The 19,658-nt window shown below is 35.4% G+C and overlaps 2 protein-coding genes across 2 annotated transcripts in view; one reads left to right on the top strand and one right to left on the bottom strand.

Moving 5' to 3' along the window:
* The window catches only part of FBXL13 (F-box and leucine rich repeat protein 13), a 62,619-nt gene that overhangs the window by 32,495 nt on the left and 10,466 nt on the right, over window positions 1-19,658 (bottom strand). The window contains 1 exon segment of the mRNA XM_030960841.1: window positions 1,066-1,180. Within this exon segment, the coding sequence (XP_030816701.1) occupies window positions 1,066-1,180 (115 nt within the window).
* LRRC17 (leucine rich repeat containing 17) lies at window positions 923-15,060 on the top strand. Its single transcript, XM_030959844.1, has 5 exons — window positions 923-1,129; window positions 5,106-5,238; window positions 8,355-9,229; window positions 12,760-12,915; window positions 14,140-15,060. Exons 3-5 carry the CDS (start codon window positions 8,473-8,475, stop codon window positions 14,541-14,543), a joined length of 1,317 nt encoding a protein of 438 aa, XP_030815704.1. The 5' UTR covers window positions 923-1,129; window positions 5,106-5,238; window positions 8,355-8,472; the 3' UTR covers window positions 14,544-15,060.

Here is a 19,658-nt window from a genome sequence, read left to right as displayed (position 1 = left end):
GATCATGCTTTCTAGAGGCACATCCCTACAGCTCATGATGACACCTCTAAGCAAGCAGGAATGACGCTTTCAGAAAACAGAGCAAATTACTGGCATTTTGAAAAGGTTACTCAGAGGTAGGTAGTTCTTAACTTTCCTCTAACCTCAGCCCTCATTTCAAATTTCACCCTGTCACTGCACAACAATCTCAGCATGATTCCCATGAACAAGAAACAGACGCTTGGTAAAGAGTAATCAGAACAAGACTGTTGCCCCATCTGCCTCATCCTTTGTTCTGAAAAGGTTTTGTTAGATGGAAAGTTAAACTGTCATATTCCTCAGACTCTATCTCTACCCTTTCACATGTATTTTGTTATATGGAGAATCATCTCAATTTATAAAGAAATTCGTGTGTGAGTCTTTACTTAAACATTAGGAGACTTTCATTGTCTTACAGTTTGACATTTCATGTTGCTTTTGGAATATATTTCAAGATACAGTATACATTTGAAAGTTTCTAAAATAGTACTGCATTCTAAAACCTTTGGGTTTTTTTTACAAGTTTATAGGATACTAAAGTAATCCAAAACAAAACAATTTTTAGATTGCAGTTATAAATATTACTTCAATTTATATATTTAACCAATGTAAAACTGCAACAAAAGTTCACTTTTAATTAACTTTCTTCTCAGAAAATCAACTGTAAATTTATTTTTTTTTCCAGCATAGGGTGGCTTTTATTTTTTTTTTTTGATATCTTAGTAAAAACTGCATTTTTAAGGCTCCAGATATAAACCCCAACTAATCATGACAAAAAATTAGTCTATTTATGGCTACAAAAGGCAAGCCTTGTTCTCATTATGCAGTAAGTACTAGCTGTTTATAGATCTGACAGTTTGCTGGAAGTGATCCAAACCTATAGTGCTATTATTCCTTAGTAAAACTTAAACAGCTGCAGTCATGTAATTCAAAACCCTGGAAGGCTGCTGCAGTGCTTGCTCAACCTCAGTATACCATGAATGCAGGATGCTGCCAGTCATATAAAGGATCCTCTGCTTCACATTATGAAAGAAAGACGTGAAGTACAAACCTGAATGCAACCTGGAATTTCCAAACAGATGATCTTGTGACAGCCTTTGCAAGAGTGCAGGTATGGTAAACCTTTGTCTGTGAATTTTCTGCAGAGAGCCAAACTCATTTACTGTAAACGGGAGAAGCTTTGCAAAAAACCCCACAAAAAACAAAAGAGTAATTTGTTACAAGTGCATGATACAGAATCAAAAGAACATAAAATGTCATAGTTAAAGTTTTCTGAAAATTACTGTAAAGAAAAGAGGTTCAATATGAAACAGAATTATCTACTTGCTGAAGTTTGAAAGCCCATTTCTTCTGCTGCAGTTTTTCTCTGCTCTTGTATTGCAAATTAGTGGGGAATAGCAATATCATGCAAGATATTTAACCATATGAATCCAGTAACATTATAAAATTATCTTAAGCAGCTGCAAAAGCAGTTGGAACTTTGTGCATACTTTGCAAGTATGACTTTTCAGTGTAAGTTTGTTGGACTGCTTTTGCAATTGATTTTACAAGCAGTGCCTGCTGGAAATGAAAACCAGATCTCTATCAAAAGATACTAAAAGCAGAAATGTGTAGTTTAAACTTCTCAAGTAATATAATTATTTAGAAGAGTACTACTAAAAGAATCTGAAAAATTGAAAGTGTTACAAAAGCGAGTCGTGTAATTTTAGGTTTTCAGCAGTTCTTTTGAAAACATTTCTTTATACTAAACATTAGTTAAGAGAAAGCAAATAGTCTAAGTGGAAAATGTTAATCAACAGCACTCTGCAAAATCAAGAATCTATACTCTGAAATTACTTAAATTTCCAGCTGCAGGTTTATATCATACTGAAAACTATTCATTTGACTGAATGACATTCCCAACTGGAAAAAATAACAATTACCACAAGCACCACAAATGAAAGCATACAGAAAATCAAAACCTAGAATTAGGACCTTCTGCTCTGGTAGACATTTAGTCGTAGTCATGCAGTTCTGCAAGTCAGCAAAATTAGGCATTTTGAAGAAGATGGGAACTCCCACTGAGGAGCTGACTGCTTAAGGAGTGGCATACTGACTTTTGGAATTGGCTTTATGCTTTCAATACATGCTGAACACAAATGCAACAAGGAAGTGTAAAAAGAATGCCCTTGTAAAAAAAACCAAAAAATATTAAGAAAGATTACATTTCATGAAAATAAACCCCAACAATGTGCATTATACCCCCATATTAGAATATAAAGGCATGTGTTATTTGTGGTGCCTTTTTTTAAAATGGAAATATTTAATTCATATAAAGTACAAAAGTAAAAGTATCCTTCTTTGTAGAAGGCAGAGCTATTTTGCATTTTAGTGTGATATCCCACAGAAATGAGTGGGGAAAAATAAAACTTGGGGAAGTATACTTCCAAATATATCTGATAAAATAGATAATAAATTGAGAGACTGGGGTAAACACTCTGGTAGCTCTGAGTCTTTTTAATGCATATGTTGCTGCAAGGCTGCACAATTTAAGATACAGGTAAGCATTTCTTGTTGTATTTTGAAGACTGTGGTCAAAACCTCGCAATAACTTTGAAGAAATACTGATTTCCTTTACTGGTCATATGACCAATTTTTAAAGATCTGAGAATTTTAACACATGCCTTCTTTTTCCATTTTTAAAGTGACATCCTCCTTAAACTCAAGGAGCACACAGACTACCAAAAATCCTTGTTTTGTGTTACAGCTAAATTCTGCAGGAATTCTGTCATACCAGTTTTTCAATTAATTTTGACATTTGCAGTCTCAGGATCATTGTTTTAAAGCAATCTGACAAACTCACCATCTGACATTTATTCCTCATGGACAGTGTTCATGTCTACCATTTGTAACAGAAGTTTTCACAGGGAAATTTTAACTGACTATCTCTGTTGTGCAATGTGGAGGCTAAAATGTTTGTATGGAATAGTATGAGACAATTGACCCCTACACTTCCCTAGCTCCTTGTTCCAATAAAGGATGTCTGATACACCACAGCAAACTTCACATGCTGCATTATGAAATGCAATACTGCCACCTCTAAGCACTTTGTGTTAGTTACCACAGTATACAGAACCTGTGCTGAGCTAATGCTTTTAGGATTGCCATGTGAAATGTTCATAAAATCTGTCCACTATCAAATTCTTCACAGAACAGCAGCTTTTTGTACATCCCCATAATCTCAGAAACAATGAGCTTTGCTTTTTGTCTAAAAATTGTCAATACAAAGAGTGTAATCTCATGATTTTAAATCAGAAACATAATGTGTGAATGGAAAATTTCATAGTAACAAGGTACAAGATAACTGCAAAAGGTCTTTTGTCAGTGGAGAATTTTTCTTTGCTATTTACACTTCAAAAAAATTATGTTCCAAACTCCAGCATAAATATATGGAAATCTAAGAAGACAAAATATCAGCCAACATGGAAAAAACACAGATTATAATAAAAGTAATACTGATGAGATGAGTGGTAGAGTTGGAGACACTAATGCAAAACTTTGCCAAAACAAATGTTAGTTATGTGAGTATATGGCATTTCAGACAAAGAAAAACAAAAGTCTAAATGTATTATGCAAATGCCAAAGAAAAATACTTTTCTGAACTTCATGGGGATGTTATTGATAGACATACATTTGTTTTCCTCACAGGAAAAAGAAACAATGTATAGCTATTTTTCAAATCCCTATGCATCTTTGTGATGGCTAATGTTGTGAACAGCTCACCTCATTTCTTCCATGGCAGATTTTAATCCAGCAATTCTACCTGCCAGGCAGACATTGAGTCTCTAGGGGTACATCTGAAACAGGAATGGTAGACTTTTTAAAGCCTGTTAAATTCTCTGCCTTCAGCTCACTGAGCTTCCAAATATCAGTTTGGAATAACTCTTTCTTTTGCAGTTGTCACACAAGACCTTTGGCTCACACAATGCACCTATCCACAATCCTCTCTTTCGAAAACAATTTTTTATTAACATATCTAACTTCCAAACTTCTTGCATCATCATGAGGAACTGGACAGGCACATGAAATTTTTGGATAGCATTTTCTTTTAAAAGTTTTGTGAAACTGTGCAATACACAAGAGAATCTAGCGTATATTTTTAGATATACTAAAAAATTAAAAGAATTGTTATATAAATAAAATTGATGGAGCATTTATTTCATTTTGTATAGCAGACAGAATCCTACAAATAATTCAAAAAAGAGTATTTCTATTACACATGCCTCTAAATTTTCTGCAAAATTAAAGCAAACAGTTTCATATTTCTTTGTAATTTACCTTGTCAATAGATGCAGAGTTCCTTTAGTACTATCTCTATACAAGAGATTTTATTTAAATAGTACTATCTCTATACAACAGAATCAGCCAGACTTAAACTGGCTGAATAATAAAAATACCCAGAAGTATATTAAAATTATATTTGTATGTATATGTATATCTATAAGGGAAAAAATCTGAGTAAGTATCTTTAAATCACCATAATAATTTCTGTACATCTCAGCCATTTTCTTTGGAAACCTCAAAGTAGAATACTGAGAGATGTGATGCTACTGTTGCTAACTTGAAGTATGGTAATTTTATAATTTTAAAGGATATCTACACTATACAATCCTACAGAGCACAAGGGACATCACTTAATTGAAGGTTAGCTCATGTCAACACATTTTGCTAAACCAAGATTACTGTTAGCCAATCCTGATATCTAAAACCATTGGTGAATTTTCTCCATGAACTCTGGTATATTTCTCTAACCAGTCATATAATTTAATAGAATATAATTTACACAATGCTTCCTGTTTAGTTCTACCTTCTAGGTGGAACATTAAACTTGAGTAATTATAAGGCTTCCATATTTTATTGACCTACAGAACAGGTACTACTCATATTGTTCCATTCTTATATAATGGGAACAAATCTCCTAGTATGATAAATGTTTCACAATAAATGTCAATATAATGCAAAGGCAAAAAGTCAGTACTTGTACATGAAAATGTAATAGTTGAACCTTTGTCTTTTTCCATGTTGTGATCACCTTTTCCCTATTTCAGTTATCAGGCAAAAGGACCATCCAGATAACTGGAAATTCAATACCAGCCAATCCTAAAGAGGAAAGTTTGTGCTTTTGAAATCTATTCATGCAACAAAGTATTTGAGAGAGGAGATATATCAATAATATATCAGGTATGTAGATGGAAGATAACCACAACCTGGAAAGGAGTGAAGGCACAGGGAGTGGTGAGAAAGCTGGGGGGAATAGTGATGAGGAAAATCTCTGAAACCTTCCATGCAAAAGCAGCACAAAGGAGTCTGTCTTAAGTGTCTGAACACAAACTCTTGTAGCTTGGGAATCAACCAGCAGGGACCGAAGTCCATGCACAGGTACAGAGCTATGATTTCACTGGGACTCCAGAGATTAACAGAGGTAGCACATCCAACTGAAGGGGTGCAATGAAAGGTTCCAGAAGATTTAGGAATGAAAGCCCAGAAAGCTGAGGATGGGCTGCACTCTATGCAAAATCATGCCTGGGCTTTGCATTGAAATGGGTGACAAGTCAACCAAGAGCTTATTTGTAATGATTAGAAGCCAAACCTATGAGCATTGCATTATGGTAGGGATCTGCTGCAGACTGCTTGATCTGGTTGATCAAGATGAGATGGTGGATGAAACCTTTGGGCAGCTGAAGGAAGTTTTACTCTTGCCTACCCTGGTTAGTCATGAGAGACTTTAGCCACTCCTATATGCTGCCAGAAAATATGGCTGGGCATGAACAATCCCGAAGACTTCTAGACTATGTTGGAGACAATTTCTTGATCCAGTTGGTCGACAAGTGGTCTAGGGAATGTGTTTTTCAACAGGTGAAGGAATGTGAGCTTGAGTGAATGTCAGCTTGAATGAACTTGAATGGCTTTTGTTACTGCAGCCATGGAAATGGGAAAATGAGAAGTTAAAAATCCAGACAGAAGAAAAATCCAGATAGAAGAAAAAACCCTGAACTTGTTAGCAGATTTTAGCTAGTTTAGGGATCTGCTTAACAGGATCTCACAGTAGACAGCCCTGGAGGGCAAAGGAGTCCAGGAATACTGGTTAGTCTTCAAGGACAAGCTACTCCATTACTTTTTAGCCTCAGTTTTTACAGCCAAGGCCTGTCTGAAGGCTTCCCAGGGGCCTGGCTGGAGCCTATGAGCAGAGTCTGTGAGAGTGAAGCAATACCCTTTGTAGAAGAAGTTAATGTCAGGGAGCACCTGAGGAAATGGGATGAGACAGGGTGCATCCAAGAGGAAGAAAGCTGTCTCTTGTCATTGAGAGGCCTCGCTCATTTTTGAAAGGTCATGACAGTCAGAGGAGATTCCTAATGACTGGAAGAAAGGAAATGTCACTTCCATTTTCAGGAAATGGAAAAAAGTCCAAGAAACTACAGGCCAGTCAGCTCCACTTGAGTCCCTGGGAGGTTATGTAGCAAATCCTCCGTGAAGCCCTGTCCAAGCACACGAAGGATGAAAAAGTGAGAGCAAACATGCAGCATGAGTCTATCAAGGGCAAAGCATTCCTCACTAATTTGAGAGTTTTCTAGGATGAAATTACTAGAGCTATTGATAAGGGGTGAAAAGCAGCCCTTGTATCACTAACTTGACTATCCTAAACCATTTTTGTTTGAAGTTCTTAAGCTGTATTTTACCTATGGTAATTTTCAAAAGCTTGTGTGAAAACATTGGTGTTTCTGGGCTAGAATACTGGATATACACTTCAGTAAAAATTGACTACAAATTATACAAAATATTTTTTAATATACTTAACACTAGAAATAGCCTATAAATGCATCAATATATTAAGAAACAATGTCTGAACAAAATATTAATGTCATTCTTAGATTAATTTATTATAAGAAAAATTTGCCTATAACACTGTCTTTTCTAAGAAATGATTAATTAAAGCAAAGTCAAACATTGTTTTTCCATCAAGGAAGAGCAATGAAAAAACATTTTAAAAAATAATGGAAGTAAGATAAACTTTAAAATGTTAAGCTGAGAAAAAAAATGGACAAATACACAATGGTGATTGCATTCTTAGACACATTTCAAATTAAGCCTCTTAAAAATATCTAGAATTTAGCGAGACATTTTTACAGCCCAAGTGACTACCGAAGGAAGTAAGGAAACAATACAGGATTAAAATGTATTATTGACAACTCCAAGCTTATAATAACAACAAAACCCTCCTCCCAGACTGGTGAAGTTTTGAAGCCTGTTTTCTAAAAGTAATTGAGATTGAATATATCATTTTGCCCTGATAGTGTAGAAAACCAACGAGAACTCCATAGATTATCTCTGAATCCTACTAAACTCCATTTTCAAAGTACTTAAGAACACAAGTCTCTACTTTTTATCAGGAAGATTTATAACCCAAATAGCCACAGCAATTGAAAAAAAATCTTTCTTCTTGGTATAAACCAGAGTTTGTAGAAAGAATTTGTAGTTCTTCTATTTAATCCCTGGCATTCACAGATATTTAAGTCTTGCAAATTTTTTAATTCACTTAAAACACCCAAAAAACCCAACAAACTCCAAACCCAAAACAAAATTCAAAACAAAACAAGACAAAAAACCAAAGAAACCCAACAACCAAAAAAACCGCAAACCCAGCCAAGCCAAAAAACTCTCATATTAAAGGTGAACAGTTCAAATTCTCAGTGTATGACATAAATGTAAGAATTCCTCCTACTGGTTCAATCTATCTGGGCCAATATCATGAACCATGGTCACAGGAGATTACTGAGATGAAAGCACAAAACCCCCAAAATTGGGGTAAACAATCCTGAGAAAATTACTTGAAAACAAGCCCACCCTTGAGCACAAAGAAAAACTGGGAGTCTGATGGGCACTGAGTGGCTTTCCCTGGTCTGGCTCTGTACATGTTCCAGTTGTTCAGAACTCAGGAAGTTGGAAATTACCAGCTACAAGCTCCTCGTTTGAGCTCATCTTCCAAGATTAACTTAAATGCAAAAAGGTCCACCCTGATGCTGTTTTCCTGAACACATGAGAATCTTCTAACAAAGATCAGTGAGAAATTGGTCCATATAGTTTCCCATGTTTAATCATAATGAAAAACAGTAGACCAGAGTCAGTAAAAACTAACAAACAAAAAGAGATAGGACATTAAATCTTCAAAGTATTTGTGAGGTTCCAAGTAGTGTGATTATTGAGTACTTGACTGCATATTATATCTGCCTATTATATACAATCCTCCATGGAAATGCCCATTCCATCTGTCCTAATGTTTTACTTTTCTTCCAACACAGGTATCCCACACATCCCAGCTGTGCCTCCTCAGATCTGTACAACACTGATTCAGACTATCCAAAAATTTCAAGTGCTCCAGCTGTCATAGAAAGAAACTGGGACCAGCTGAATGTCAGGATGCAAGTAGTTACTATTATATTACTACTTCTTCTTTGTAATGCATCTGACTGTAGGAGGACAAGGAATAGGAGTTTGAGAAACAATGAAAGGGAAAACATCTTCAGGAGAGCATCTAGCACTGTCAAGCGCAATGCCCAAGGCCTAACATGTGATATTTACACTTATCTTCATGAGAAATACTTAGACTGTCAGGAAAGAAAATTGGTTTTTGTGGCACCTGATTGGCCAGAGGATATAAAACACATGCTGCTAGCAAGAAACAGAATTCGTAAATTAAAGAATAATATGTTTTCTAAGTATAAAGTACTGAAAAGTCTGGATTTACAACAGAATGACATATCAAAAATTGAGAGTGAGGCTTTTTATGGTTTGGATAAACTTACCACGCTCTTGCTTCAGCATAACCAAATTAAGACTTTATCTGAGGAGATTTTTATTTATACACCCAGTCTAAACTACCTTCGTCTCTATGACAATCCCTGGCATTGCAGCTGTGAACTAGAAACTCTTGTTACAATGCTACAGGTTCCAACAAACAGGAATTTGGGAAATTATGCCAAATGTGTGCACCCAGTAGAACTGAAAAATCAGAAGTTAAAGCAGGTAAAAGCTGATCAGCTATGTAGTGAAGAGGACAGGCAGGATCCCAAAAACATAAAACGGGAGAAGCCTGAACCTGCCAAACCAGAATTGGATTCCTCTTTGTGTCACATGTATGTGTTTCCTGTGACAACTCTGAACTGCAGAAGAAAAGGTTTGTATCTGTCATTATAACTGAATGAATGATTTTAATATTCTATTTATTTTATCCTTCCTACATTTATTTGCACATTATTTATTGCAAATGAACTTAGTATAGTACTCGCTTGGCTTAAACTGAAATTGTTAATTGCTTTTCTCTTGTAACTATCAGCAATAAGTAAGAATTCTTCCTGCATTTTAACTCTGCTCTGCATCCCAAATTCCACAGATATTCCTTAGTGCTGTAATGTATCTAACAGAAATCAACAGGAATAAAACTAAGCATATTATTAAGTTAAAAGTCTGATTGTACAACTATAAACATACTAATCAGTCAGATTACAGCTCTGCTGAAACTCTTGAACTGATACAGACAAGCACAGAGTGTCTTTTCTTCCTTCCATTGTACAAACACAAAGATAGCAATAACTTTGAGAGAAGTGAGCTGAGAAGCAGGACTGGAGCAGCCAGCTGTGTTTTCAATGCCCAGAGGAACCTGATTGCAAAGGAAAGGCTTTGCATCCTTACATTTGCTGCACAAGATTTCTTCTACTAAGGGAAAAAACTGTATGTTTTTGTTCATAAATACCTCCTCTGTGTTCTTCCTCCCAGCACCCAGCAAACAATTCAAAGTTGAAGGGACTTCAAGAAATGTTTTTCAGACACTTGGATCCATTCCATCTCTAAATCTTTCTCAGGCCCCTAAGAGCCACGGTTAAGCCCTAAGGGTAAACCAGATGGGGTATATATCAACATGAAAATGCACATTTATTTGTCCTTTATATTTCCCATATTTTATCCCATGACAAAACAAAGCAAACAAACAAAAAATAAAAATTCAGAGGAGAATAATTCTTTAACATAACAATTCTGAAAGAAGAAGCATTGCTTGAAGCAGCCAACATTGTGAGACCTTTTCCCCAATTTTAGCAGAGCTCAGCCTGCATGTTTTATTCAGCTGAACTTCTATCTGCTTTAAGAGTAATTTTATTCAGCTGAACTTCTATTTGCTTTAAGAATGATTTTATGTAAAAACCTCAGTATGCCCCTACTCTTGCACCTTTATGCCGGAGAAAAGCTCAGAATTCCGTATAAGGAGATAATATCTATCAAGGATTAATGATTTCGGTGTTTGATTACATGGTTTATCTACTATGTATGTCATAAAAATGGTCTGTGTTCTTTACTTTTTCTTCACCCTGTAAATTATTTTCTTGTGTGTCTGGCTCAATTTTCCCTTTCTTTTACCATGAAGCTACTACATCTTTTAATTAATGATTTATGCTGCTTTTATTATTTTTTAATATTCACCTATCTTATCTTTCCTTGTAGATAAGATCTTAATTATTAGATTATAGATTAGTATCTTAATTATCCTTCATAGAATCTTAGTTATATCACTCTTACTATTCAGTAAACTGTTATTGAACAAAGCCCAGGCATAAATTATAATCCTATTATAAGCAAAGACTGACTTTACACTCTCCCCTCTTAGTGGTATCAAAGAGATGAGCTGAATACACAAATATACCTAAAAACATCTGGGGAAAAAAATTTTACTTTTTTCTCTAAGTTCATAGAAACATTCAGTGTGATTTGATCTTCATGGGAGTTTCAAAGAGGTTTATGGTATTTGAAAGCATGGTTTATTGTCTTTAATATTAATAATGGAGTAATAAAGTTATTTCAACCTCTACATGAGAATACTAGGGGGTACAGGGACTCCCTCCTTCAGGTCAAGAACTAATTATGTCAATCCAGAACTTCCTGCATGCCTTTCATGGACACACTGAGTATGTTTCAATGCTTTTTTGGAAGTACTAGATCTACTGTGCATATGTTTGACAGCTGGATGCAGATATCCCATGGATATTTGGTATTTCTGAACATATGGCAGTCTTTGATGAAAGCATTGTACTTACCGTCTTCGTATATTAATATTGTACAGCAGATGCACAATTTCACTGGAATTTTCATCAGAAATAGGAGTGTAATGCACATGAAATCCAGGGAAAACACAAAAACATCTCTGTGTGCACAAGAATTCAGAATAGAAAAAAAAGTGCATCAGTTTAACAAACCAGTAAGATGACATGAAAAGCTGCAATCCATTATTCCTTTACAATGGAAGGAATGGAATGACAAGCACTTGCTCTACCACTACTAAGTATGTCTAAAGAGGCAGGACAACAGGTCAGGAGCTTTCAATTAATGCCAGAAACCTCATGAAAGAAACATCTTAAAAATATATTTATCCATGTGTATGTTCCATTTTTTAAAAAATAATTTGCTTATATCTCATCAGACCAGTGATATGCCAGACCTTGTGGGACTCCAGAATGAAATACTCTATGTCCTTGATTCTGTTTTACAAAAAAAAAACAAACAAAAAAACCCACCCTAAAAAAGGCAAAAAAGTAAGGAAGCAAAAGCAGTTTGTTTGCATTTCTACAAAGAACTCGTATTTTCAAGGACAGTTGAAAAAAGAGTCTGCTTTCTAGTACTTCCAAACTCTTCAAGTCTCTAAATTTAAGCATCATTTGTTTTCATTTGGTGATAAATAGGCCCTGAAACTTTGACATCTGCAGAAGCAGGAAGCAATCCAACCACAGCAGGCTGGAATAGTTATAATATTTCAGTATTTATAATACCAAAGCTCTGCTCATAATCAGATATAAGGCAGGAAGACTCTGGTATGTTGCTGTAGTCTCAAAAATACCTGATTCATTAGATATCTTCAGAACTTCAGAAGTACAGTGACCACAAAGAGCCCAGCACAGATCCAGAAACTACTTGCTTTCATTCAAAGATGGTCAAACAAGAGACACTGCTCATTGTCTTGTTATGACAGCGCAGGATTAGAACACAGCAAATATAATAATCCTGGAGATTAGGTTTGTTAACATTACCCTGAGAGGGTTCAAACCACAGTCTGCCCTTCTCAAGCATGGGCCCTTACTACTGGAGCATGGCCCTTACTACTACTGCTCTTCCTGGAGTTCTTTTGCAAGGAACACTGTAAGGATACAGACACCAGTGACTGAGAGGTCCTTGGCTACTTTGGAACTGCCAGTGATAGAAGTAGGAGAGAGAAGCAGACAAAATGCCACTCTGCTGCCTGGGTGGTTTTTTATATACTTACTCTGGTTTCTTTATTTTAAGCAATCAAGCCCTTCACACATATTTTTTTATATTAGTATAAAATATAAATGTATAGTAATATATTAGTATAAAATAGGGTACTACTTACCCTATTCCTATGTGAATGGTCTAGTTCTACTAAAATAAAAATATAAACCACAGAGGTTTTACTATATGCACTAATGAAGAGAACAATTTTCACATGAAATGTAAAGGTACAAGTAAAGAAAGAATGAAATTCAGAAGTTGAAAAAACATGGTGGCACTAGTAGAGGGGATAAAAGGGAAAGAAAGCAAGAAAAATGTTAGACTGACAATACTCTGTCTGGCATGCAACTGTAATACCTAAGCAGTAAGAATAATCTAAAGCTGATACACGTTGTGTCTTTTCTATTTTTTAAGATTTAAAGAAAGTTCCAGGCAACATACCTCCAGATATAGCTAAACTTGATTTGTCCAACAACAAAATTAGACAGCTACGAGCCAAGGAGTTTGAAGATGTCAGTGAACTGAAGATATTAAATCTAAACAGTAATGGAATAGCATACATTGATCCTGGTAAGAATAATTTTAAATACTCATTAAAAATTATTTCTCTTTTATTGAATACTGTCTCAGATATAAACTGGGTGGGAGGGGGAAGGATTTAAAAATCTAGAAGTTGGTGCAAATTTTACCTTTTGTACATTTCAATTTATAGAGTAAAGGTTTGCACTGAAATATATTCATCAAGAAAATCAATAGAGAAAGACACATTTCAATTGCCCTTTCTTAATACTAAACTAACCAAGTGCAAGAGGTAATTCTGCAACCTGAAGGCTAACAGTTTTCCAAAATGCTAAGTAGTTCAATGATTTTTAAAATATCTTAGCCACATTTCAGAAAACATTACATATAAGGAGGCTACTTTTAAATTATATTGAAACCTGACAAACCTGAAGGATTTAAACACTTTTTTGGTTAAAAATCACTACATAGAATTGCTTTTAAGTTATACTTTATTAGGACTCAAGTGTCGTTATTGGCAATTTGCTTATAGCCTATGTTCATTTGGATTTAATTACACAAGCAGAGATAAACTGGGTGAAAGAAAGAGAGAGAAAATGCATCATGCAAAAAAGCCCTTATCTAGTACTATCCTGGCAATTAAACAACATCAGAAAATGTTACTATCAGTAAAATAGTACTTGGGAGGTTTAACATTATACAGTTGATTTATTTAAATTAAGACTTCTGCTATTAAATGAAACAATGTCCTTGCAAAAAGTATGAACTGCTCTCTGAAATGTAACTCACAAGCATAATTATGAAACTCCATGTTTACTCCATTCCAAATCTTAAAATGTTAATTTGAATGTCCTATTCATTTACACAAATACCTATATACACAAAAAAACCTCTGGCCCTGCACATTGTCTGATAATAAGTTTCCATATTCCTACTTCTGTATCATGACAATAACAGTAGGAATCAATGAGCAAATCAGGCATTCATCCACCTCCACTGTCTCCATTCTACACTCATGAAGTGTTTTATAGCTTTGGCAGCAGTGCAACTCCCCTAATATTTCACTTCTGAAGGCATGTGCCATAATTTAAAATTCAATGTTTGAGAAATCCTTTTATAGCCTCTAGCCAAAATAAAACCAAAAAACCCAGTAGCTGAAAGATTATAAAAATGTTTTTTCTCTTCTAGATATGAATGTTTTTCCTGTCACAGATATGAATGTTTTTTCCTAAGTTAACTTTATAAGGTACCAATAACTATTTTTCTATTGATTAGCTGCTTTTTCAGGCCTCAATAACTTAGAAGAGCTGGATCTATCAAACAACAGCTTGCAGAATTTTGAATATGGAGTACTGGAAGATCTTTACTTTCTGAAAATACTGTGGCTGAGAGAGAATCCTTGGAGATGTGATTACAACATACATTATCTTTTCTACTGGCTGAAGCATCATTACAATGTTCACTACAATGGCCTAGAATGCAAAATGCCTGAGGAATACAAAGGATGGTCTGTTGGAAAATATGTTCGAAGTTATTATGAGGAATGCCCAAAAGACAAGCTTCCTGTTTATCCAGAAACTTTTGATCTGGACAAAGATGACGAGGAATGGGAACGACACAAAGAGCAAACAGTTCAGACAGTAAAGAAGCATGGTGTAATTGTCACCGTGATAGGCTAAGAAGGGAACCCTTTCCCTTAGTAGGTTTAAATATCTGATACTTTGAGAAAGAAAAACATGCTGTTTACATTTGTTCTAATTATTCTGTTGGTTTGTAGGACTCTCTGCCTACAAAGATGTCTGTATATTGCCACTAATAACTACAGAATGACATTAGTTTGACAGCATCTTTCACCTAGTAATTGTTTTTGACAATTTGTTCTGGACACTCTTGTGAAATACTTTGGCAAATATTTGGAAGTATACAGTAAAAATCGATAGACACAAGTGTACATAATATGGTGGGGAGAAGCTGTCTTATGTATAAACACAGTTTATGTGTTCACACAGAAATAACTGCAGGATTGTGACCAAGACCCATTTTCCTTGAATGTATTGACAGTTCTTTGTATCTATCAGTTTCCTGAAATATTCCCAGAAAACGTTTCTAAGATTTTTATGTCGACTTCCGGTTGTTTTATTGTAGACCAAAAAACCAGACTTAAGACTAACCTTAAATACAATTCTAGAAAAAGAGGAACAGCAGTTGTTATACTAATTAGGTTTCAAACACAGAAGGTGGGTTTCGCTTGCTGATTTACCAGTGTTCCTCCTCAGTCTTGAATGAATAACTGAGCCTCTGCCTCTTCCATACCTGAGGTGCCCTGAAACAATAAGTAGCCAAGACATGGTTGGTTCCCAAGATCCAACTCCACATTGCTCGTAATTGCCTTGTTTGGTTTTTGGGGCAAGCAGAGCTGAAATCTTTCTAGGAAGAATTGTAGGTTGTTGTTGTATCAGTTTGACACAGATTACATGCCATCACTTCTAGGTGATGAAGATCATGTGAAGGATGCTGTGGTCTGCATCCAGCACATCAGTGCCCACCCAAACTGAAGGTAAGTATGCTTTTGAAAGCTCAGAAGTGTGGGACATTCTCTGAGTTCACTCTTTTCTCAGCTAATTTGTAAAATGTACAGCACCTCCTTGTCAAACAACTATCTATGTGAATACGCATTGATTAAAACCTGTGATCATTCTAACACTACAGTAACAGGGCAGTACAAATGCCTCAGCTAAATAGATGAGATCTCTAAAGAGAGAAATCTTTGCTGCATAATATACTTAGACACTAAGAAATGCGTACGGGCAGAGTAGAAATTCAGGGCCAAAACTTTAAATTTCTCTTGACTACCATGGAAGAAGTTCTGGGAGTCTCCATATAGAAACTTTCCTCCTTTAAAGATCTGGAGACAATTATGGTGTTTTTGCATTCCTCTGGTGCTTTAACCACGAGTCCCAAAGGTGGCTCATTTTGTTCTACAAGACAAAGCATTCAGTGCTTTAGTGCTAACATGAAAGAAACGAACAACATCAAAGAAAAAAAATCAGGAGATGTTAAGGGTGGTCGGAATGCCAAAAAATCTGAAAGCAAACACATTCCATTATTATTTGCATTCCATTATGTCCTCCATTATACAGATATGAATATATGTAATGGTGCTTTGCTGACAAACTGGGTAGTGTAGCCATTTCTTCCACAATATCCTTAAAAAACTTCATAGCAAAAATACAACAGTATCTGACTCATCCCTGTTCCTGGAAATATCTTAAGCATTATCTTCACCGTTAAAGGTTAATCCTGATAAGACAGAACAGAGAGGAAAATCCTATTTGCCAGTAACATTCACTAAATAGGGCATATTCTGGAAACTTAAAAGTGCTGAAAGTAAAAAGAAAAAAGTTGCCACAAATAGTAGCAAATATTAAGTAATGTTCTCCTCCCCCTCTCAAACTCTGGAGAATTATCTCAATACAGAACCACTGGGTATGATTGAAAAGGACAGGCAATAAAACCGCAGCAGAACATCTGTTATTGGCAGCATAGCCAATGGTGAAAATGTGAGTAGGAAAATATGCATTTATAGACCATGTTATGTTAATTTCTGCAAAGAGTCAGTGCTGGGAAAAAACACTAGCTTAAGGCAGGCTATGTCTGGGTAGAAAAGACAATCCTGGAGAATAATTTAAGAAAAAAGAAAAATATAAGACAAAATCTGTGTGAGCAGTCTCTGATCTCTCAGGTCAGCAAAAAGTACCAGTTGAAAGAGCAGTGGGATAAGACTGAGGACCACATGCAGTGGCCTAATTGCTCTTGTTCAAAGGCCCTGGGGATTCCCAAAGAGACACCCTCACTGAGGATGTGGCACAATAGACAACAATTATTGCAGTAATTGCAACTACAAATAATGTAAGAACACAACAATAGAAACAGGAGGTTGAGGCAAGGATAATATAGGCTAGCATGATCTCCTGACAGTGACTCAAATTCTTTGAGAAAAGACTCTAAGAACAGAAAAAGCATACAGGAGTTATAAAGGTAGTGCAGAAGGAGGCAGCACAAGAAAAAAGATAATAATATATCTGAAAAACATACATATGGGGGAAATGACTAACCATTGATAAAAACTTCAGCATTACAGGTTTAATTGCTATTTCTCTGAGCTTCTCAAAAATGCACTATAAAGTACAACCTCCATCAAACACCACAGCCACAAAGCACAATTTAATCTTGACATCTCTATGTTTCTGTACTGTTTAATCAAAAAGGTCCCAGAAGAGCTTCCATGTCTAAAAGAAAATCATGGGCCTCTTCCTTTATAAGCTCTTTAGGGCTCTTCTTTCAATAACTTCTCTCTTGATTTCCCTTCTTTCTCAGTTCATAGCCAGGAAATAATCGCATGATACAATTGCATGAAGACAATTGCCTTGTCTTCCTGACATGCAGTGCATGTCCTAGGAGTGCTGCCTTAAGGTATGAACTACAGTGCTCTACTGAGGCAGTGCCCCTTTCTCTACACAGCAACATAAAACACAGAAAAGATCATTTTGTGCCATGTTTTCCATGACAGAATACAGGAAAAATAGATATGTCTGTCAAAACTGGAAATAAAACTCTTCAAAAGCTTCTGAGGAAATTTTAGCTCCTGCACTATGAATACTAATGGCACCATTTAAAGGCAGTTCCCAGTCACACATGGAAGACAAATGATTCTCCACGATCTCTGAGTAGGTGGAGGAATACCACAAACAGCTGAGCCATAACCCATGCATCTCATGCACTCATATTCTCTGGCACAGTAACACACTGATTTGCCAAAGACAGTCTGAGCTGGAATCATATTGACATTCACATGCAGATATTAGACAAAGACTTCTATTTTATGAATGCACCGCAGGCCAAAGTAAAGAGTACACAAAGCCAATTTTTTAAAATTGCAGATAATTAATTTATCAAGAAATTGCCACAAACATGTTTAGTCAGACAAACAGACCTAACCCACAGTAAAAATAATTGCTTTTTTAACATTAACAATAAAGTCATGTTGCCAAAATCTGTGTAATCTTGGATTTATTTGGAAAGATGAGGTCAGAGCTGTAGCTGGGATAATTTCGAATGGAAAGGTACCCCATAATTGAACAGACAGCTCAACTCAGTTTGTTAGGTGAAAAAATGTCAAAGGAAAAGAATCTCAATATGATTTTTAATCTTTAAAAGAAAATAGATAGTTTTGCAGCAACATTAAACCATCCACAAGAACTTAAAAAATGGCACAAGTAGGCAATGCAATAAATATAGCTAGCCAGTGAGTTTCAACATAAAAACATATGTAGTTAATCTAAATATCAATAGCATACTGATTAAAATGCATTTCATGCTTAAAAAAAGCTATTGTGTATCTTCAAAGAGAGAAGAAACAGCTTTAAAATCAAAGTTTTCTAAAAGCCCCTGTAGATTGTTATATATGATTCATCACACAGTTCAAAATAGCACTCAGTAGATGTAAATAGACAAAATGTTTGATTTTGAGCCTACAGAAAACATTAATTATCTACAAAAATGGAAAATGCAAGCTTTGTAGAGACAAGAATTGAATTTAGCAAGATAAATGAAAATGGATGGCAATCAACATACTGACACTCCAACAGATATAATCAACACTAGATATGAATCAGTTAAATAATGGGCCAGTGAAGGCCATTTGTATACAAAATGTAATTCTATCACAACTGTTCTTTGCTTTTTTCTTAGCTCTAGATGCAAGAAACTTCCAATGATTTTAGTTTTCTACCCAAATACATAAGGAAAACAATCATAGAAGGATTTAATGTTTTTAAGTACAACACCTATAAAGGAGGTGATGTGGCTGTGCATGGTTTATTTTGCCTTGCTTTCTTTATTAGCTCCCAAAATTCATTATACTGGATTAAATTCTGTCACTAACAATTGCACACAATTTGCATGCTGGTATAATTTTATCCTGTGACATAAAAGCCAAAACTATGACCAAAATACTTTTTAGTCTTAGCCAGTTTTTCTTTTTCATCACCGATCTAGAGACAAAATCGTTCTCACCCATAACTACAGTCATTTTCTAAAGCAAAAGAAATCACTCAACTTGCTATAGGCTGCAGCAACAATTTCAATAATTTAAATAATAAATGCATTCTAGTCTCAAAACATAAAAACCCCTTTTTTATTTTGAAAATAAAAACATTTTCCTTTTTTTTTTTGCATTTGAATTCAGTTAAAGTGTAGGCTAGAAAAGAGTCAATCAGTAACATTCTCCTGTTTCAGAAATACTGTGCCAGGAATCAAAAATGTTTGGGCTGTTGCCTAGTTTTTCTTCTCATGAAAACACTTCCAAGATGTTTTCCGACTCTTCGTGATAAGATAGATGAGTAACAGCTGGGATGCAGGTATTCCATGTTCCTACTTTCACACTAGGACTAAACCTCTCACACTGATCACAAAGGCTTTTAGTTTTCCTGCTCACTTCTCTGCTAAGTGGAGCATACAACCATATTGAGAAAAATATTACTGACCTGAAACTATTGCAAAATGCTGTCACAAAGGGAATTAACCTCCAAACCCTCGGTCACATGTACTCACATGCACAGAATCAGGAAGAACTAAGATGCTTTTTTACATCTAGAAGAACTTCGATTTGGCAATAGAATCAAGTACTGATTATTTGTGAACACCACATTGATCTAGGATCATGGTTAGTTTTTGTTTGGTTGGTTTTTTTAGCTTGTTTGCTGTTGTTGTTGTTTTTTGGTTTGGGTTCTTTT

This window comes from Camarhynchus parvulus, chromosome 1A (genome assembly GCF_901933205.1).
Source record: "Camarhynchus parvulus chromosome 1A, STF_HiC, whole genome shotgun sequence".
Taxonomy (NCBI): Eukaryota; Metazoa; Chordata; class Aves; order Passeriformes; family Thraupidae; genus Camarhynchus; species Camarhynchus parvulus.
This window is presented reverse-complemented; position numbering and strand designations above follow the sequence as displayed.